The sequence below is a fragment of the Protopterus annectens genome, chromosome 4.part0, assembly GCF_019279795.1.
Source record: "Protopterus annectens isolate FY-2018-M chromosome 4.part0, PAN1.0, whole genome shotgun sequence".
Taxonomy (NCBI): Eukaryota; Metazoa; Chordata; order Ceratodontiformes; family Protopteridae; genus Protopterus; species Protopterus annectens.
The window spans coordinates 1,869,043,110-1,869,065,860 of NC_056733.1; the positions used below are offsets into that span (position 1 = coordinate 1,869,043,110).

At 39.8% G+C, this 22,751-nt stretch overlaps 1 protein-coding gene across 1 annotated transcript in view; it reads left to right on the forward strand.

Annotated features, from left to right (window-relative positions):
- The window catches only part of DOCK2 (dedicator of cytokinesis 2), a 4,134,711-nt gene that overhangs the window by 3,952,249 nt on the left and 159,711 nt on the right, over positions 1-22,751 (forward strand). Inside the window, exon 48 of the mRNA XM_044069535.1 lies at positions 2,176-2,303. Within this exon, the coding sequence (XP_043925470.1) occupies positions 2,176-2,303 (128 nt within the window). The remainder of the gene's footprint in view (positions 1-2,175; positions 2,304-22,751) is intronic.

The following is a 22,751-nucleotide window of genomic DNA, read 5'->3' on the forward strand; positions in this document are numbered from 1 at the left end:
ACAACATGTCAGCTAATCACTGTTAAGCAGTCATATCTCTAGACTGTTAGGTGTGTGTGTGTGCGTTTGTGTAAAATAAGCTGAAATACATTTCTATGATTGGAATTTCTTAAATTTGCTTTTGGTAAAACATGAGCAGCAAACGGTTGTTATTCTGCGTAGGGAGAAAAGTGAAAAGTGAAAGCAATCAATAGCAAGTAACTTTTGTTGACAGTTAAATGATCATAGATCTAGATTTTCAGTGGATTTAAACATTACATTGCCAAAATAAATGTTACATCATTTGGCCTTATACTTGTTATTGGCTGTGGAAATGTGCTTAGTGTGAAACAACTGCATGCATGTTTATGTAAGTGTCTATATGACAGTGAATAAGAGAGAGATTGAGAGTCTGAGAAATGAAATGTGTTAGCTTTCATGTGTTAACATATTCTCATCTGAATACATTTCAATGTCATTGAATAGGACTTGCATTAGTATATTTTTTTACTGATTATGCAGTTTAATGTTTCTTCTTAAACTAAGAATGCTGAAAGGACCAAGATACAGATTTCTGCATTTAACCATAACTGAAATAACGTTGCTGGTTCTATAGAAACCATACAGTAACATGATGTTACAATTCATAACAATTTGTAACTACAGGCCAAAATCTTAAACCAATTATTTCACTTGAGTTTATGACAGAATCGTAGATTAGCAGAAAGGACCTCAATCTAGTTATTTTCCAGGTGATAATTATGCTTGAAATTATTATTTGCTAGCTGTTATCCAGCTTTTAAATGTTAAAAGTAAAATATCATCTTCATTCTGTATATCTGGTTGTGATTTTGTATAGACACAGTGCCAATTGCCATTGGGACCTACACTATGGTTTTAAATTTTGTGAAACTTTAAATGTTCAGATGATACCAATGTCTGAAATGCAAAATCAAAGGTGTGATTCATGAGACTGAGGAATCAATTTAATTTGTTTTCAGGGTAGAGCACTGATCAAATTTGACTATTTGCAGCCACAGTCCAGTTGCATACATAGAAACTCCAGTAAAGTACAATTAAAGGTATAACTAAATTATACAGTCGCGTGACATAACATAACTTTGATGTAAAAATATATACATATTTACAAGAAGGCTTCTTAAAAAGGTAAGATCAGGAGTATAGGATGCATAACACAGATGGTATAAGTGTGTGTGTGGTCCAGCCAACATATATACAAGTTGGAAGGGAAATTTTAGCAGAGAAGTGACTAAAAATTGTAAAATATTTGGAGCTGCTACAGAAGAGTTGATATCCAGAGAAGTGGATATTAGATATATAGCAGGGAATGAAGAGGCAAAAGCAGCAGGCCTTTAAAACAGAGTGCTTTGATGCTTATTTTTCCTAGAAAACAACATAACTGAAGTGATACTGGTAGAAAGACTAATCTAGACCAATTGGTTATAGAGTGATCTGCAAAAAAATCAGCAATCTGGGCCCACTACTCAGCTGAGATTCACAGCAGGCTGACCTGCTTGTATGACTGTACTGTTTCTTTGACTGGCAGTATTCAATAGGCCTGTAGCAGTAAAGGACTTCAGTTTTCCAGCCCTAGACCTACTTTTTGTTAAATAAATTTTCTTCAAATAAATTCAGTGTTAAAACCTACGTAAAAGCTGTCAGCTGTATCAGCATTAAAACTGTGTGAAATGCCACCCATTTGTTAACCATGAGGACATACAACTACTCTATTTCTTTCATTGGACCAATAGGCTTTGTGCTTCTAAAGGCTATCATTGTTTTGTATTAAATGCTGAATATTTTCAGCTAAACTGTTGCTGATTTTTCATTTGTGAAATGTTATAAATTTATTGAAATCTTCAACAGTAAGTTGGTTTACTCTTGGATTAGTTATGTACTATAATGACATAAAAAGAAAAGAAAGATATTGCTTACCAGCTATTAACTGCTAACTGTGATATAATCTTGACAACTCATACATTTCTTAATTAAGATTTTCACTTTAGTCATTGCTAATTCTTGCATGTACCCATTCAGATCATGCATCTAACAGAATTCTGTTAGACTTCAATGAATAAATACAAAATATTGTCATGTTTAACTTTGAGCTTAGCTTAACTGTAAGCTAACTTGACATTACAAATCATATAACTATTTATTTTCTGTTTTCTGCAGCCAGAGTTTGATGATAGAAGGGCAAGTCGACCCCGATCCATGCTTAGATCCTATCGCCAAATGTCCATTATCTCCACATCGTCTATGAACTCAGAGTGTAACACTCCAACCAAGCAAGTTCCTGCTACGTAAGTGATGCTGATGATGGCAGTTGGGGTGCCATAAATAAAAGCATTGATAATTTGCAGAAAGGAGAGAGGTGTTATGCTTTGAGCTTTGTAAATGCTCAAACTGGACTTGTACCACTGGCCAAGAAGTGGTGAAGGGTTGTATATGTTTAATATCTATGGTGTAATTCTGTCAGTCACCACCTGCATACTGAGTGATTATGAACAAGCCACTAAACCACACCAGCCTTTCTGCTCCCTGCCTCTTCATCACATTCCATATAGTGGACATAGCCCCCTTAACAGATTATTAGAATACAAAAATATTATTTATCCATATGCAGACATACTGTAGTGTTTTACTGTTTTAGTTTCAAGATGACAAGTGCTGTGGTTACAGAATATATTCTTTCATTTGCACATTTGAGATATGGTTGAAAGGATTTCAGACTGATATGTCAAGTCTTTAAGATCCCTTCAGTTCTAACAGCATATATCAGCATTAGAAAAAGATGGCCATTATTTTTTTTGGTTTTTAAACATCTTTATTAAATTATCACTTCAGACAAAGACACGCATTCATTAATAGAAAATAATTCAAACCATTTTGCATATTTCTTTTCAGCAATTATTATTCACTTAATTCCTACTTTCCCTTTCCCTCACTCTTTTTCTTGAATGTTATTGTGAATGTATTATATGCAAATTCCATGTATTTCTATATAACTTGCTCCTTCCTTTTTTAAAAGATCCTACCTCTGGTTCTTTTATTATCACCGTGGTTTATATTTTGATTTCAAAGTTCGAAAGAGCAGCTTCCTTAGTTACAACATTTGCTCCCCAGCATTTCTGACAGACTACTCTGTAGCAGGGGATTTTTAAAATCTGCCAACTTGTTATACTCCCAAAAAGCAGATTCAGAGTTACCTCTTTCTTTTCCATCACACCTCCATAATTTGTTATCTGCCTGAGGAAAAATTATATGATGTCTGCTTGGGTTATAAAATTAAATGTGCAAACACTTACAAGCAAAAATCCTAAGCCTTTTGGACTTTGCCGTATACTTGGGAACCATACATGCTCCCTGCCATTGTTCACTTGTAAATTGCCTTTCCAGCCCCTCTTCCCAGTTTTTTCTAACTCCTCTGAGTCTTTTAAATATTATGCAATATTTTACATGCCTTACTAATTATCCTTTTTACAACAGCAGCTTCTGTTCAGACTTGACTACAAACCCTACCGAAGCTGTTTGACTTAAATGTGACATGGGAGTGCTTGCCCTGTCCCCAGTTACCATGGTGATAAGTATGACCATTCATTACTGATGTTCATATTTGGAATTGTGTGTTCTACTGCTGTCGGTGAAGACGTATATAAGGAAGGCATGTGGGAGTGCAGGAGGGGCAATCATATATACTCACGTGTTGATTTTTAGTAAGTCTAAGCTGGCTCACCTGTGTTGAACAGTAGCATCTCAACTCCAGTTGCAGGCATTCTGAAGATGTCAGACCCATTTCAGTATCCTTAACCTGCATGTTCAGTACATTCCTTTATATTAAATGGATGTTCTGATGAGGGAAGCCACTTACCAAAATGCAGTAACTGCCCCCTTCAGGCACACATCACTCCCATTTTTCATTTTTAAAACAAAGTGGTAGTTTCAAAATTGTCTTTGTATCTTTTAAAACCACTTTCCAAAGCTCAGTATCTGTATTCTGAGTCACCTGTTTGTTGGGAAGGCAGAGCTAATATTAACAGGGTGTTACAGAATCATGCAATCCTACACTACATTCAAGTCACTGGAGCTTCACAAAAGTGGGGTTTATAATGTTTGACTGCATAAAAATAAAATTATTTAGCAGCTTGATTAATATATGTCCCTTCTCTTCTTAACAGTGACATATGATACCACAATATTCAGATAGGAGCGCCTCACTGTCTGCAAACAGCACAAGGTTTAACCAAACAACAGATGTCATTTTTCCTGTCCAGCCACTACTGCCCCTCATATATTCTGTAATGCTAGCATTTGTATTACTGTTATATTGTTTTGTAATGAGTGCTTTATTCCCATTTTCACTTCTCTGTATTTGTTAAACTACAATAAAGCAAAACAGACAGGAGATGGAGAATTTTTCTTAGAATTTTTCCTAGAACAGTGATTTCTTCAATACTGACTGATAAATTGCAAACATATGCTGTAAATGATCGGTCATGTAATTGGTAATCAAGAGTTTTAAAAATACGTGTATCAATACATGTGTATTTATACAAAAAAATACATACACATATTTCTAGTAATGCTTCACTTTTTTATGTGATTTCAAAATGCTTTTGATTTTAAATGGCCACTTAAGCCTAACAGGTGTCCTGTGTTCAGTTTTATCTGTCATTTTAACTCTTTAATTTCTAATTCATTGTCTGTAGCCACAAAGTTGGGGTAGTTAATACTGACTGTAGCACAAAAAAGAAAATCTCATAAATGCTGAAGAAGTTAGAGAATGTTTATGTAAATCATTGTTTCTAGTATTTTTTGTTGTTGTTCATTGCCACATTGCTGGCTACTGTTTCCTTGTTGTTCATTATTTGCTGTACTGTTGTTGCTATATTTTTCCCTTTTTTAGATTGTGAACTACTGATCATCTACATAAAGCTTTTATAAAATTAAATGAGCTATTACTGATGGAGCCATTCCAGAAGAAGTCAAACTTAAAGCGAAATCATATTAAACAGGAGTAAATAACTTGAAGCAGTAAAAAACATTTACATGTAGGCTCCTACTTAGCCTGGACGGGAAAATGGTAAAATGTGTCATTAGGAAAAAGCAGGCTAGGTTAAGCACAAAAGCAGGGATTTAAATTTTACTTGGCAACTGTATTACAGAAGAATTCATTATTTAAAAAAAAGAAAAAAAGATGACATAGGTACCAAGACAAGATGCCAAATGTTCTACTACTGGGATCCTTAAACTATATTTGAAAAATGTGATGGAGATAAGAAAGTCACATGAATTGGATCTGGGGCCCTTACAAGCCTAGTCAAGAGTTTATCCCCAAAAATTACCTTGTCAATGAAGGACACAGGTGGAACCCCTGGGACAAATTCCCATCCACTCATCATGGTTGCGCTTGAAGAGGGTCAGCGACATACTTTGTTTGATGTGCATGGGGAATCTATACCGGAAACAGGAAGTAGCCTCTGGGAGACAAAGTGTCTCTCCAGCAGGTTTTGATAATGTAACATTTTAGATTTAAGCCTTTTGATCGGGTAATGTGTGAGGAGTTAGACTTACGGGTATGGAGCATCTTTAGTACAGCAGGGTCTGAGATTACCTTGTAAGCGAGACACAGATCACCTCTGAGCAATCTGTACGCTACTGAGTAGAGTGATAGTGATTTGATCCTGTCCACATAGGACAGGTGTTGGAGGCCATGGATTCTCATTGTAAGGTATTTCTGTGGCCTTTCCAGTTGTCGCAGGTGTTTGGAGAGGTACATACCAAACAGGGCATTGTACTCGATTATTGGCGTAATGAGGGAGGAATACAGTGAAGTAATAACCTCCTTTTTTCTAGATGCAATCCCTTTACTTATGAGATGAACCAAGTAAAAGGCTTTTCTGACCACTGCTGCTACATGATGGTCACGTGAGATTGTTGTCAACCTGTGTACCCAGGTCTCTCACCACAGGTTGTGTGCTTAGGGGGTTGCCATTGGTGTGGTAATCAGTAGGGGCTGTGATTTTGCCGAATGGTATGATAATATATTTTTTTGCTTTAACTTAAGGCTGTGATTTTGGCACCAGTCATTTGTTGCTGTGAGACCCTCTTGTAGTAAGTTAACAGCATTTGGAAACCTTTTTATAGAGGCGTAAGATGTGGAAGGAGTAAAGACATACAAATTGATAAACTGTGTGTAGATTCTAAAATTTATTCTCAGACACAACAGATTATAGATATATTTACAAAATCTTATCAAAAACAGTTTGGTTCCACAAAGGGGGTGATAAGTTGTTCTAGTGACATCCAGGTAACCTCAGATACTGGAATCAAATTAGATTATATTGAAAAACAACTGAAAAGTATCCTCTTGAGGATCCAGGCCAACATTATGTTTGCATATGTCAGTCTCACTGGTTATCCTAAAAGACTAGAATGCTAATGCAGGATAGACAAAGAATGACACAAATATAAAACACCAGAATATTTTGAAAACTGCAGAATGCTTCGCAATTATACTAAAAGGCAAATTAATGAAGACAAAAAACTGTACTATAATAACTTTAAAAATAATAGTAAACACAACCCTAAAAAAATTCTGGACAGCCATTAAGGAAATTTTGCATCCCAGCCATAAATTCAACCCTAAACTCTCTCCCAGTAACTCATCACTTGAAACCATAACTGCTTTTTATACATAATACAGCATCTCTAATCAAGGAACTTGTACATTGTCTCTTATAGATATCTAAGAGGAGATCAGGTGAATAGGGCATTTAGAGACAACTATCTCTGGGAATGTCTGGGTTATCAAAAGGTACTACAGAGTCATCAGACAACCTATGTAGAAGATTCTGTAGGAATGAGAAGTGTACTAATTGGTTGTCTCAAACAGCTGATGCATGGAACAGACTAACAAATTACATTAAATCAAGTACTAGTTTAGATATTTTTAAGAACAGCCTGGACATTTATTATGGAAATAAGTGTTTTGGTATATTGTTAGGCTAGAAGGGCATTAATCCCCGCACTTGAAATATTCATATGTATGTATGTATGTAACACTGAACTTCTAACCAATATAGATATTGTTACTACAGCTAGAGATAATGGCAAACTATTCTCATCCTTATGTTTAGACTTGTCTAAAGCCTCTGACACAGTCTGTCACAGCAAACTTCTACTTCAAATGTCCTCATTAGCTCTCTCGGCCCACTCTTCTGTGGTTCAAAACCTACCTATCCAATAGGTATCAATCAGTAAAATGGCACGCTACCCTTTCTCCATTCCTGCCAGTCAGCACCAGTGTACATCAAGACTCTATCCTTGGTTCCCCCCTCTTAAACATTCTGACCACATAATATCCTCCCTAATACAGTATGCAGATTACATCCACATAATATGCCTCCCTAATACAGTACGCAGATGACTCCACACTCATTTGCACATCTGACAATGTGCACACCTCCAAAAAATTACTCAGGAGGCTTTAACAGCAACGGAAACATGGCTCTGTAACTCACAACTCATGTTCAACCCTTAAAAAAAAAAATGCTACTCACCCCCCCAAATCCCTCCCCCATGAAAAAAACAAAATTTAAAGTCCTCTGTCTTGATAATACAACCATTGAAACCACTTTGCATAGTAAATTATTAGAGATGATAGTGGATGATAATCTTAAATTCAACCTACATATACAAAATTGAATAAGGAAAAACTCATCAAAAACTAGGGATGCTTTATAGAATCAAAGACTTTCTCACCGATGCAACTAAAGTTACACTTGCCACTGCTTGTATCCTCCCTGCACTTCATTATGGTGGTAAATTTGCAGCAAATACCCCATTCAGAACCCACCTCTGTATGGCACTACAAAGCTTAAACTGGACTACCCCTTCAACTACCACCTATCAAATTATCCAGAATCCATCTGCTTGTCCAGCACTAAGTAACATCTACACAGCGATGTTCCTAGTCAGTCAATATGATCCAGTGAACAAACTCTCTTGTCTGTCCAAAAATCTATCAAATCTGCTGGGCACTGTCTGTACTCATACCATGGTGCTAAGGCTTAGAGCTCCTTATCTCTATCTATCAGATCAATACCCTCCTTCCCATCCTTCAGAATTATTATGAAAGACTTCCTAGCCAAAAGCTGACTCTGTTCTTGCTCGACAACAGGATACATTATATCCCTAAATGTAGACTAATACCTATTCCTACCTACATCTCCTTAACTATCCCTTCTTCATTCATTTCCTTACTTCTATCAATTTCTCTCCCCCGGCTCTCTAAATTTACCGTAACCCTGTTTTTCTCTCGCTTCCAATTTCAGTTCCTGTTTGTATTACACTAACTCACCTTTAATTTCTCTATAAACTGACTAAAATTTCTCTAACTATTAAATCATTTTCATATAACTTGTACCGATTCTTAACCAATATTTTCATATTATATCTAATCTGGTGTAATTAAACTGTAGTTGTTTTTTTTTTTTTAATGTATTTTTAAAGACTAAAATTATTACTCTTAAAATGCTTTTTAATACTTTGGAGAATTTCTCCCCAGGCCTCTGCTGAAAAGAGGGTCCTACCCATTCAGACTTTCCTGGTAATCAAATATCAATAAATAATTATAAATGTTCATTCTATTGGCCCATTCAAAGCATGATGTGCATCTCTAGGTCTTTTGTTGGCTTTGTTGCCATTTGTTTCTCTCCTTTTAGCTGATACTTCATATCATGGAGTCGTGGGCCTTGTCTGCACCAAGCCTCAATTGCTGTCTTTCTGCTCACCTAAACAGCCTTTCCAAACTCTTCCATTTCATCCACCATGCTACACCCATACATCTGTCACCCCCAAACATGATGATCCTGTTATGTGTTCCCACAGATATGTCTCAGATAAACAAAGATACACACAGTGAAGAATATTGTATCCAGAACCAACTCCTGTGGTACTCTAGTTGTCACTTCTATTATTTCTGACAATCAGCCTCACACTGCCACTTTGTCCTACATTTCAGGTTTGGAGCAGTACAGTTTTTTTTATCTACCCACAGCTGTTCAGTTTCCCTAGCAGACACTTGTGATGATGAGTCAAAGGTTTTGCTGAAGTCAGGTAAACCAAGCCCACTGGTTGTCCACTGACAAGTTGCCTTGCAACCTATTTAAGAAACTAGATCAGTTTAGACTGACAGTTCTTTCTCTTCATGAACCTTGATATTATTTTTGTCTGAATATTTTTATTATTTTGCAAATATTTATTTTTCCCCCTTCTTTACTACCAGACAGAATATCCCTCCTTTCAAAGAGAAGACATCCGTGGACAATCTGCTTGATCTACATTAAATATACTGGGACCCTATCTCCCGTTTGCTAAGGAGACTCAGTGTATGTAATCTGTCTTTCATATGTTCATAGGTTCATACTAGGCTATCTGCCCTAGAGCATTTATAAGCCTAGCCAGAGTGTGTTTGGCTTTCGCCACCCATTTTGAATTAATTTTGCTATGCCCTTTTTCGAGGTTAGTATACTGTGCCTCTGTCTAACAGTGACACAGAAGTGTTACCCGGGGTAAACCTACGATCTCCCATCCACTCATCAAGATTCCTCTTGAAGAGAGTCAATGAGGGACTCTGCCTAACCTGGACTGGGATTTTATTCCAGAGTGAAGGGAGCCTCTGGGTTATGAATCTGTCCCTCCAGCATGTCCTATTTATTTCAGTGCTGAGTTTCAAGTCTCTCGAGCGCATAGCTCGATGGGCTTTGGATTTTCTGAGGTGCAGCATGTCCATTAATTCCGGGTTGGACATGGCTTTATACGTCAGGCACAGATTGCCTCTGAGCAGGTGGTATGCCACTGAGTAGAGCTGGAGTTTCTTTAACCGGGCAGCATATGGCATCTGTTTGAGCCCTTTGATCCTCTTGGTGAGGTACTTTTGGGGTCTTTCCAATTGCTGCAGGTGTCTGGTAAGGTACATCCCAAAAGGGCCATTGTACTCAATTATGGGCCTGATGAGGGATGAGTAAAGAGGCACGATGACCTCCCCTGATCTAGATGTGAATCCCGGATTATCTAAAATGTTTTTCTAACCACTTTGGCCACGTGGTTGTCAAATGAGAGATTGCTATCAACTTGGGTCCCCAGGTCCCTAATTACTTCTTCTGTACTTAATGGATTACCACCGATGTGGTAATTTGTGGGCACTTTGTTTTTGCCAAAGGGGATGACTATACACTTTTTGGCATTTAGCTTGAGGCCATGGCTCTGGCACCAGTTGTCTGTTTCTATGAGGCCCTTTTGGAGGATGCTTGTGTCGGCTGGAGAGTCGATTATGGCGCCCAGTTTGCAGTCATCTGCGAACTTGGTCAGCCACAGTCCTTCCGTGTTGGCCTGTACCTACGAGAAATATATACCGAACAAGAGAGGTCCCAGGACTGAGCCTTGTGGGGGATGCCACTTGTAACTGGTTTGGAGTCTGACATGGCTCCAGCAATTCTAACCATGTGGGTTCTGTCCTTGAGCCAGTTTGCAACCCATCTAGTGACATAGGGGTTTATATTTAAGCTGGTGAGCTTATCTATAATGCCCGAGTGGGGTATTGTATTGAAGGCTTTTGCGAGGTCCATGTAGGCTGTGTGGACCACCTTCCCCTCGTCAATGGCCTTGGTGACTGTTTCAAAGAAATCAACCAGGTTTAAGAGGCAGGATCTGCCCTTAACAAAGCCGAACTGGGTAGGATCCAGTGTCTGTAAGTCCCCAATATTTTTATTTATGAGGTCCATGATGATCCTTTCCATAGCTTTGCAGACCAAGCTAGTCAGGCTTATGGGTCAATAGTTTCCAGGATCCGGTGAGGCACCACCTTTGTGGAGAGGGACCACTGTTGCTGTACGCCACTCTTTGGGTACATATCCTGTAGTAAAGCTGAGATTGAACAGTAGTTTTATGTTTGGGTTTAGCTCTTCTTGGAGTTCATGTAGGACGCAGCCCGGGACACCGTCTGGTCCCATTGATGCTGTGTTTTTTGCTTTGGAGAGGGCAGCTCTTACCTGAGCATCTGAGATGTCAGGGGGGCAGCACTCTGCTGGGATAGATATTTGCCCTTTTGGTGGGGGGGAGAAGTTTGCGCTGAACATGTCAGCTAGGATGTTGGCAATGTCTGTGGGTTCGGTGTATTTTTTGTCATTTTGGACTAATTCTGAGCATATCTGGGAATTTCCACCCAGGTTCCTAACATAACTAAAGAAAGCCTTGTGATTATCCTTAGTGTCCTGTGCAATTTTTCTCTCGAAGCTGGCGTTAGACGATTTTATGAGTGCCCATAGTTTTTTGCTAATACTGATCAGAGATGCCTTCCCTTTTTGGGATTTTGCTCTATCATGTAGTAGCTTCCTCCTTCTATTGTATATTGTTTATGGCTGGGGTCCACCAGACAGGACATCTGCCTTTGGAGGATTGGTTCTTTGATTTATTTGGGATTGCATGATCCATGCATTCCTGAAGGTGTTCATAGAATGCGTTTATAAAGGAGTCTGCGGTCTGGGCCGTATTTTCCACAGGCCCGGGGGCTTTGAAGGATTCCACCTCGGTTTTGAGGAGTGTGAAATTTGCTTTAGAGAATTTTTTCACTGTGGTTTTCAGGGCAGGGGGTGGAGTCGGGATGTGAATATCCAGTGAGATTAGTTTATGGTTTGATCTTACCAGTGAGGGATATACTTCTGGTCTGGAGCATAGAGTCCCCATGTTGGTGATGATCAGGTCCAGTATGTTTTCCCCTCTTGTGGGAGTGGTAACAAGTTGTTTCATAGCATTTGAGTTTATAAATTTTAGGAACCTTTGGGCTAGGGTGTTGGAGCTAGAGTAATGCTCCCAGTCTATGTTTGGGTAGTTGAAGTCGCCCAATATAATGGTGTTTGGAGAGACCTTCATATTTTCCAGTGTTCTCAGGAAGGCCGAGTGGGGTTCCTGGGTTTGGGAGGGTGGTCTGTAGCAGGCTATAAACTGGAAGGCAGTTTTACCCACTGTTAGTTGCACATGGATAGTCTCTGATGCTTCGTGCTGTGCCACCAACCTGGAGGTGTGGGTATCTTTGACGAACATTGATACTCCCCCTCCTTTTGTGGTTCGGTCCAAGTTTTGGGGTCGAAAAGCATGGTATGAGGTATAACCTGATAGTGCTGGGGTGCTCTCTGGAGCCTTGAACCAGGTTTCTGTTACTGCACAGATATCGATGTTCTCCATGCTAAGGAGAGTTTCGAGTGCGTGCATCTTGAGGTTTAGACTTTTGGCGTTGAGTAGCATTACTCTTAGTTTCTTATCCCTTGTGATACCTATGGAGGTGGGTTTGTCTTTTGAGCCTTGCCTAAAAAAGGCACTATGGGGGTAGCAAGAGCCTTTGCCAATATCAGAAAGCCCAGGGGTGACAGGTGCAAGCCATCCCTAGCGAAGCATAGTGGCTTGTCGAGCATGTCATCCCAGGCTGACAGGCATTGGATCCCCTTTGAATGACACCAATATTTAAGCCAGTTGTTGAAATTGATCATCTTGTCTTCATATTGTGGCATCATTCTTGGTGAGGGTAAGATGCTGCTCAAGGTCAGGGTCATACCGGCCTGGGCTACATGCTCAGAGAGCTCCTCTATGTCTCTCTTCATGTAGTCCAGGGAGGTACGTCTCAGGTCATTCACACCAGCATGGACAATGACCGAGTCATATTTCTACTTGCCTTGGAGTGACCTGAGTGCTTGTGTTATGTGGTGGATCCTAGCGCCCGACAGGCAGCTCACCGTGACCTTCTCCTTGTTCAGCCTGGTGAGCGGGACGTCACTGTGCCTGACGATAGAGTCACCTATTACAAGTGTATCAGGTGTGTTGTTTAGCCTTAAGGGCTGTGACTGTTTGGCACACTGGCTTTGTGAGCTATGTGTTGCACGTGTTTTGTTTTAGGGTAGCGGTTGCTTGGGTGTCTGCTTTGGAGGTCTCTGCTGCTTAGGCAGATTTTTATTTAGAGCCTCCGAGTATGTTTTTGTGTGTTTATGTGTTTGGTTTGCTGTCGTGGTAGGTCTATGTGAGACTGGAATTGTAGTGAGTGTGGTTTCCTTCTCCTAAGAAAAATACGCCAAACTGGTGTCTGCCAACCACCACAAATCACCAACCAACCAAAAACTGGAACTGGAAGTGAAGCAAAAGAACCTCTTCCAAAATTGGTTTTAAACGTTTTAATCCACAGTAAAACACAGTAAGCCACGCAAAAAAATACACAATGAATGCCTTCTCACTCAGCGTTTTCGTCACTACTGGACTTCATCAGATGCTGAAACAAAACAACAGTTCCTAGTTACCCTTTTATATATTATTTAAAATCAATCAACCAATCTATTACAAGCCTTCATTACATACTAATTAGTTACTCATTTATTATTCATAAAAATAAATAATTCTAAAAAACACACAATTGTTTTATTAAATAATCCTAAAACCTTTTTTAAAAAATCCTTTTAACTTATTTAAATATTTAAATAAATATATTTATAAAATTGTGCAATTTTATAAATATATTTATTTAAATATTTAAATAAGTTAAAAGGATTTTTTAAAAAAGGTTTTAGGATTATTTAATAAAACAATTGTGTGTTTTTTAGAATTATTTATTTTTATGAATAATAAATGAGTAACTAATTAGTATGTTATGAAGGCTTGTAATAGATTGGTTGATTGATTTTAAATAATATATAAAAGGGTAACTAGGAACTGTTGTTTTGTTTCAGCATCTGATGAAGTCCAGTAGTGACGAAAACGCTGAGTGAGAAGGCGTTCATTGTGTATTTTTTTGCGTGGCTTACTGTGTTTTACTGTGGATTAAAACATTTAAAACCAATTTTGGAAGAGGTTCTTTTGCTTCACTTCCAGTTCCAGTTTTTGGTTTCCTTCTCCTCCTGACTGGTTTCGCCAGTACTGAGTTGAGAGAGCTTTGCCTCCAATATGGCTATATGGTTGCATCTCTCACATGTGTTGGAATTTGTTGGGAGGAGGAGAGGGTTGTCTGTGTACATGAGGCAGTTGTAACATTGCCTCAAGATTCCTAGCTTCACCAGCTGGACTGGAGAGGAGATTGACAACTGACCTTTGAACATGCTAGAATAGTATTGGGAATTCCTTTATAATTGAAAAAAAAGGGCCAATGGGGAACATGGTACTCAAGGGGAGTTTGTGAGGGTGTAGCGCTTTTAATTTTTTAGTGCTGACTTATATAATTGCTTTAGTGAGCAAGTGCCAGGTATCTTAAATGCAATGTGTTAAGAGGTAACTTAAATGCAAAAACGACAAACAGTAACTTTCTTTCAAGTCAAACAAGGAAATAAGTACAGTAAGCAATGCAGATATCACTAGGGATCCACAGAAGCGCTGAAAAAACGCGTTTTAGGTAGAATTAGCGTTTCAGGGAAATAACAAGCAAACAAACAAGCAGCATACAAACACAGCTAGATTCAGCAGGCCTGGATCTAGTCTATGCTACAGCAAGCAAGGTGTACCAATTTCAGTAAGAAACAGTTCAAATATGCAGGCACTATAAGCCTTTAACCAGAAATTCCCAGCTCAGAAGGGCAAAGTCCAGCCTCGCCTCCCACAAGAGTGCAGACCACGAACCTTCTTAATGTAAAATAACTGGCCTGAAGCCCAAGTGCTTAATCCAGAACTAATACACTTTTAGAATAACAGACACTGAGCCCTCAATCAGCAGTTCCCAACTTAGAAGGATGTAAGCTACCTGTCCTGCCACCACAGTGCAGGCCACAAACCTTCCTAATGTAAACCAACTGGTCTGAAGCCCAAGTGCTTAATCCAAAAGACTTAGAATGATAGCTACACTTTAATCAAGTTACTACCAAGCAGTAATAAATACAATTGAATACTTTAAAGAATGCCTGGATTAGTGCTCAAGTTATACAAACAAAGCTAGATTCAACAGGCCTGGATCTAGTCTATGCTACAGCAAACAAGGTGTGCCAATTTCAGTAAGAAGCAGTTTAAATATACAGGTACTATAAGCCTTTAACCAGAAATTCCCAGCTCAGAAGGGCAGAGTCCAGCCTCTCCTCCCACAAGAGTGCAGACCATGAACCCTCTTAATGTAAAATAACTGGCCTGAAGCCCAAGTGCTTAAACCAGAATTAATATACTTTTAGAATAACAGACACTGAGCCCTCAGTCTGCAGTTCCCAACTTAGAAGGATGTAAGCTACCTGTTCTGCCACTACAGTACAGACCACAACATTTCTTAATGTAAAACAACTGGTCTGAAGCCCAAGTGCTTAAACTAAAAGGCTTAGAATGAGTTATAGCAAGCAGTAATAAATGCAATTGAGTACTTTTAAGATGACGCAAAAGCAAAATAAAGTAGGAAGAAACACAAATACAGTAAAAGCAGATACATTTTTTTTTTTTTGAGTGAGCAAATGAGATGGGCCCAGGAGTTACAGGACAGAAACAAGTGCAAATGCAGGCCCTCAAATCAGAAAGTTGAGAGAGATGGAAGACCACCCAAACGGTCAATAACTACAACTTCTGGGCCAGAACCACTCCTTATGTGGTAGACAGGTTACCTAGTGCTTACCACTCCCACTGATAAGCTAGAAGGCTTCCCACCAACACAGAAAGGCTTGGTGGGGCTCAGAAGCTTACATATAGTCCTAGATACAGCAAATCTGTATCTGGAACACTAATTACAGGAAAGGTAGGAAACAGGCTTACAATTTTTTTTTTCCAGAAAAGTAGCAAAAACAGTATTAAAAGCAATTCACATGCAGTGCAAGCTGGCACATGTAGCAATATTAGTCCACACACAGTTTGAAAAAATGTAATTAAATTCTAGCATCTACCTAAACTTGAGCAGCATTCTACCTCAGTGAGCATGAAAGTAGCCTGCCACAGGCCATTGCATAGCCCCCCCCAACCTTGATTTACAATCTACTCCCCTGACTACCTCTATTTAATCTCTCTAAACCTAACTTCTCAGTGGAACCTCTTCTCCTCTGAGTGTGCCTCCCTCCTTTCTCCACTAGGTGGCAGCATACACCTGATAAAAAGGCCAGCAATAATCCTTTTCCCTGCTCCACCAATTTTCTGTGCCTAAAAGTGTCTCTGCCGTACACTAAGGTATCAGTGAAATTACCTCCACACACTTATGCACATTCTTTTAGAGATTGTTCCCTAACCAAACATAAAGTCCTAAGTTATTAACTGAAAAACAAAGTTTGTAAACGTATACCTACACCCTTGCAGTAGTTCTCCTTCTCCAGCCTCAGGTCACTGATTGCTTTTTGGTCCTTCCTGCCTTCTTGGCTCGACATCCCTCCCCCTTCATCCTCTCCCTTCCTAAATCTCCCCCTACTTATCCCCTCCCCCAAGGCTCATTCCCGCCCTGAATGTTATTTCACCAGGATAATATTTGCGGCGCCATTTTTAAATCTGGGCCACATGTGTCCTCTGTGCATTCGGCCCTGTGTCTAGGCTGCTGCTCTCGCTTCCCGGTAAGTGTAGCACAAGAGAGAAGAAAAATAAGTACAACAGAATCAAATGTATCCATGCTTAATGTGCATATGTTGCTAAAAACTACTGAAACTCTCTAATTATAATGCTGCCTTTAACTTTGCTTTATTAATGCTTAATGTGTATATGTTGCTACAAACTACTGAAAATCTCTAATTATACTACCGCCTTTAACATTGCTGTTTAAAATTTTAAACCTACCCAATCTCACCTTGGAGTTGGGTCTGATTTACTCGCTGCTCTGGCAGAGAAGCGTGCATTCTTGTGTTGTATGTCCTTTTTGCTTAGCGTCTGCATTGTGTTCGTATTTTTATACTTTTTTGGGTCTGGTTTACCATTGCTCTGGTAGAACAATTTAGTGTCCTCTGCTCTTTTTGCTTAGTGTATGCTCTAATGTGTCTCTTAAGCAGCACTAGAAGCTGCACACAATGCTAGTGTCTTAGCGAGCTTTATTGATTTGTCGTCGACAATATTTCTTGGTCCAAGTGCTTCCCTATTGCCTAAGGACAGAAATTGTTCACTCTGTATGTAGAGGTGACCTTTTCTATCTGCTGACATGACTTTAAGCGCTAGAATCTTAGCGACCATTAATTTTTATCAGTTAACTGCTTAACAGTGTCTTTTACCTGCAGACTCGGCTTCTAGTATCAGAACTTTAGCGACCATTGATTTTTTAACCTGCAACTGCCCTATTTATCTGCCGACATGCCATTTAGCACTAGAATCCTAGCGACCATTGATTTTAACAGTAAACTGCATAACAGTGTCTTTTTTACTTGTAGACACGGCTTTTACCTTTAGAACCTTAGCAACCATTGATTTTTGTTACCTGCAACTGCATAACAGTGTCTTTACCTGCAGACATGACATTTAGCCTTAGAACCTTAGCAACCATTAACTTTTTAACCTGCTACTTCATAACAGTGTCATTTTCCACCCAACAGAAGCCGTGCCAATTAAGCCAGAATACTGTTGTTTGCTTTTTAGCAACATAGTTTCAGTATTTTTGTAGGCGTTGTTTTTGCTGAAATGTATTTATACATTTCTCTGCATTTCCCTAAGGCCTGCCACAACTGACTGTCATTATGTGTATAATCTGAATGTAATAACTGTATGTACCTGTAGTTATCGCTTTGGATAATTCTTTTACCTAAGAATATTGCTTTATTTATTGCTATTTGGGCAACTAAAATGGTCACTGATTATATTAAGCGTGTATTTTTGCTTAGTACCTGTAATCTAACCTGTTACCTAACTATTGTTTGCATATTGACTTGCGTAAGAAGTTTATTATAATTTGTGGACCTTCTACTGCACTACTGTTTCTGTCTCCATTTTTTCCTGCCTCTCTTCTTCATAAATCTCTCTCACTCAGACAACACTCTTTTCACTTCTCCATTTTTCTCCTCCTCCTACTTCACACTGTAAAAATATCCTCCTATACTCTGTACTCACCTCTTTCTGCACTCTCCTTCTTCCTATTTTCCCCCTACCCCCATTTATAACTTTTTGTTTTTTTCTTTCTCTCCTTTTCAGCTGCTCCCCCGGGTTTTTCCCCTTCTTTACTACCAGACAGAATATCCCTCCTTTCAAAGAGAAGATGTCCGTGGACAATCTGCTTGATCTACATTAAATATACTGGGACCCTATCTCCCCTTTGCTAAGGAGACTCAGTGTATGTAATCTGTCTTTCATATGTTATTCTAGCATCTACATAAACTTGAGCAGTATTCTACCTCGGTGAGCATGAAAGTAGCCTACCACAGACCATTGCATAGGCCCCCCAACCTTGGTTTACAATCTACTCCCCTCACTACCTCTATTTAATCTCTCTAAACTTATCTTCTCAGTGGAACCTCTTCTCCTCTGAGTGTACCTCCCTCCTTTCTCCACTAGGTGGCAGCATACTCCTGATAAAAAGACCAGCAATAATCCTTTTCACTGCTCCACCAATTTTCTGTGCCTAAAAGTGTCTCTGACCTACACTAAGGTATCAGTGAAATTACCTCCACACACTTATGCACATTCTTTTAGAGAGTGTTCCCTAACCAAACATAAAGTCCTAAGTTATTAACTGAAAAACAAAGCTTGTAAACGTATACCTGCATCCTTGCAGTAGTTCTCCTTCTCCGGCCTCAGGTCACTGATTGTTTTTTGGTCCTTCCCGCCTTCTTGGCTCTTCTCACTCCGTTCGCCCTGGGGCTCACTCTGCTCCCCTACCCTGCCCCCAAATTCCACCCGCCCCCAATGGTTCTACATTTATCCTCCTCCTACAAGTCCCTCCCTCTCCACCAACCAATCCTGACACACCTTTCCCCCTCCCCTTCCTCCAATCTACCTACCCCTCACTACCACTCCCCCACCCACCTAATATCACATTACCCTCTTCTCTATCACTTCTGACTGACTCCAACTAACATGCTCACCCATCCTCCTAAAATCCTTTTCTTCTCATCCTTCCCCTTCCTTCTACTATCTCTTTACCATGCCACCTCCTATACTGATTTCCATTTACACCCTCCCCCTTTTCCCCCCACCACCTCTTACATCCCACTTCCACAACATCTCAGCATCTTTAGTGCCCTCCCACCCTATCCTTCTCTTAAAAGTAAAATGTTCCCAATCTCAACTAATTACTACAAACCTAAATCAAATCACTACCAGCCTCTTCTATCAAAATACAAAACTAATAAACGTACTCCCCATTCCACTGACTTTTGCTTAGCTGGCGACATTCACCCCAATCCAGGACCAAATTTCTCTCCAACAAATCACCCCAGCACCAACAACAAATCCTCTAATAAAAACCTCAAGTTCCTCACCATCAACGCCCAAAGCTTAAAAAATAAATTAACCCTCTTCCATGCCTGGCTCAATCACAACTCTCCTGACATAGCAGCCATCTCTGAAACCTGGCTAAAACCTCACATTAGTGACTCTAAATTCCTACCCCCAGGATTTCTTTCTCTCCGATCTGACCACCCTGATAGAAGAGGCGGTGGTGTAGCTTTAATCTACGACAGCCACTTGTCCATTACTCCTTACCCTAATCCCATCCCTTCTTTCAATAATGCTGAACTTGTAATTGGCCTACTAAAAATAAACAACCATAAAAGCATCTGCATCATTTCCCTCTATATTCCTCCTGGTAACAATACCAATACCCTGGAAGACATCCTCTCCTGGAACTCCTCCAACATTAAGCTAGAAACCTTCATTATGGGAGATGTAAATATTGACTGGGGAAAAATCATTAACCCTAATCCCACCATAACAATCAACCTATTCAACTTCACTCATCTTACTAACTCCATTACTAGACCTAACAAAACCAACCCCCAGGCTCCATACTCGACTGGATCCTAGTATCTCATCCTAACAAAGTCATAAAATCTAGTGTCACTCCTGACCCATTAGGAGACCACATCCCTGCCTTCTCCATTCGAGCTACTCCCACCTCCCCATACTCTCACCAGTACATTCATACTCGTAACCTATCTAACTTTAACCTTACTTCTTTCTGTGACTCCATTAAGCTAACTAACTGGAACCCCCTAAAAACACTACCATTAGACGAAGCCGTTAACTATTTCAATTCAACATTCATAACTGTCCTCAACTCCCTAGCTCCTATAAGAACAAAGAGTTAAAACAAAAACCACCCCATGGCTCAGCAAAGATACAAAAAAGATTATGCTGCAAAGGGATAAAACCTGGAAAGCCTACCTCAAACACAAACAGCCAGATATCATCCTTAAATATAAACAGTTGAGAAACCTAGCCAAAAAACAAGTCATTAGAGATAAAAAGTCTTACTACATCAAACTACAAGAAAATCATACAAGAAATCCCAAACAATTCTGGAATTCTATTAATTCCCTCCTTAGGCCAGGTACAAAAAACAACCCCTGTCCTGACACCAGCAAATATGACCTTACCTTGAAATTGCCTCTCTATTCAATTCCTTCTTCACCTCTTCCATCGCTGAGTTAACCAAGACTTTTACCAACAATAACTCTCCTCCCCTCCCTGCTCAATCTTCCCTTCCCCTTCTTTGGAACTCAAACCTGCATCCACCAATCTAATAAAGAAACTTCTCTATAAACTAAAGCCTTGCTTCAATGCCCCTGACAGCATTCTGTCCTCCTTCCTAAAAATAGCATCAGATGCTATTGCTCTGCCTATCAGCATCCTAATTAATAGATCACTACTTGAATCTTATGTACCCAAACTATGGTGTACTGCATTTATTCTTCCACTCCACAAGGGTGACAAAAACTGTAATGTCTCCAATTTCCACCTCATAGCCATCCTTTCCCCATCTCCAAAATCCTTGAAAAATGCATCCACCTGCAGCTCTTGCCATTCCTTACCAAACACCAACTACTTTCTCCTACCCAACACGGCTTCCGCCCAGGACACAGTACTAACTCCTCCCTTCTCTCCTTCTTACACTCTGTCAATTCAGCACGTGACTCCGGTGATATGGTATCCTCTGTTCTGCTGGATTTATCCAAAGCTTTTGATACCTTCTCCCATACCCACCTTCTAAACCATCTCTCTAATCTCAACCTTTGCCAAAAAACTCTTTCCTGGTTCTCCAGCTGTCTTTCAAATGGGTCCCAAGCTGTGAAATGGGGCCAAACCACCTCTACTTTCCTTCCTACCCCCACTGGAGTACCCCAAGGTTCCATACTTGGCCCGTTACTCTTCAATATCTTTATTAATGACTTCCACAAAGCCATTTCTAACACCAATATTGTACAATACGCTGACGATTCCACTTTGATCTGCTGCACCTCTAACCTAACAGAGCTCCAAGCTCTGACACAAAGTGCCTTCTCAACCACTGAAAACTGGACGCTCCAAAATCACCTCTCACTAAATGCAAACAAAACTAAGATTCTTCTTTTCTCCCCCTGAAAATCCTCCACTCTTGATAAAAACTCATTTCAAATTACCAGCCTTAACAACTCCACTATCGAGATCGTACCCTCCGCCAAACTTTTTGGTGTCATGATTGATGATCAACTAAAATTTAATACTCATATCCAGCTAAACATCATGAAAACACACACAAAACTTGGCTTACTGTATAGAAACAACCACTTCCTCTCTCCTCCCACCAGACTAACTCTTGCCTCTGCCTACCTCCTTCCCTCTCTACTGTATGGCGCTCCTCTGCTCACTAATTTATCATCCACACTTACCTCCAAACTGGAACAATGTTACAATAAAATCTCCAGATTTGCCACCAATGCCAAATCCTCCTCTCATCACTGCACCTCCCTTCACTCTTTAAACTGGCTTGAATTCCCCAATCAACTTGACTTTCTCCAAATCACTACAGCCCACATATTATTGTTCCAACCCACTAACTGCCCTGCTCTTTCCAATATACTACAACCTTATACCCCCCCTTAGATCCCTTAGATATTCTCACCAAAACCTGATCACCGTTCAAAAACCCAAGCGCCCAGCTGGTCAGCTTCTCTTATCCTTTACCCTAGCTAAAAAATGGAATGCCCTGCCCTCCACACTAAGGACCTGTAACAACCTTAATAACTTTAAAACCCAACTTCATTCCTACCTCTATCTAAACAGGAAATGCAACTGCACTCTTCAGCCCATACCTCTAAAGCTCTCTTCCCCCTTCACTCTGGGCTAACCTCATTACCTTCCTAACCTCACTCTTAAATGTGGACAGCATAGGTAACTTGTGTCTTTTGGCTTTTCCCGGTTAGAGGTCGCCACAGCGGAACTCCGGTCCACTAATGATTGGCAGTAGATTTTTACATGCCGAGTTGCCATCCCTGATGCACAACCTTCGACTAAGGTACGCCCATTCACGCATGTCTCCACACAGAAGATGCTCTAGCTGAGAATCGAACCGGACAACGTCTTACTGTGAGGTAGGTAACTAAATAGTAAAATCTAGTTTTTATGCTATATGCCTGTTTTTTTTTTTTTCCTCCTGAACAAAATAGAAATTGTTTGTGTTTATTCTTTTTTGTAGCAACCTGTTTGTAATGCATACTGTCTTTGAATTTCATGTAAATAAACTTTGTTTCTATGGAGCTTTTCTCCCCGGGCCTCCACTGAAAACGGGCCCTCAAGCCCAGTGGACCTCCCCGATAATCAATCTGGAATAAGTAAATAAATAAAAATGAAACACTACAGGCTGATATAAAGTAACA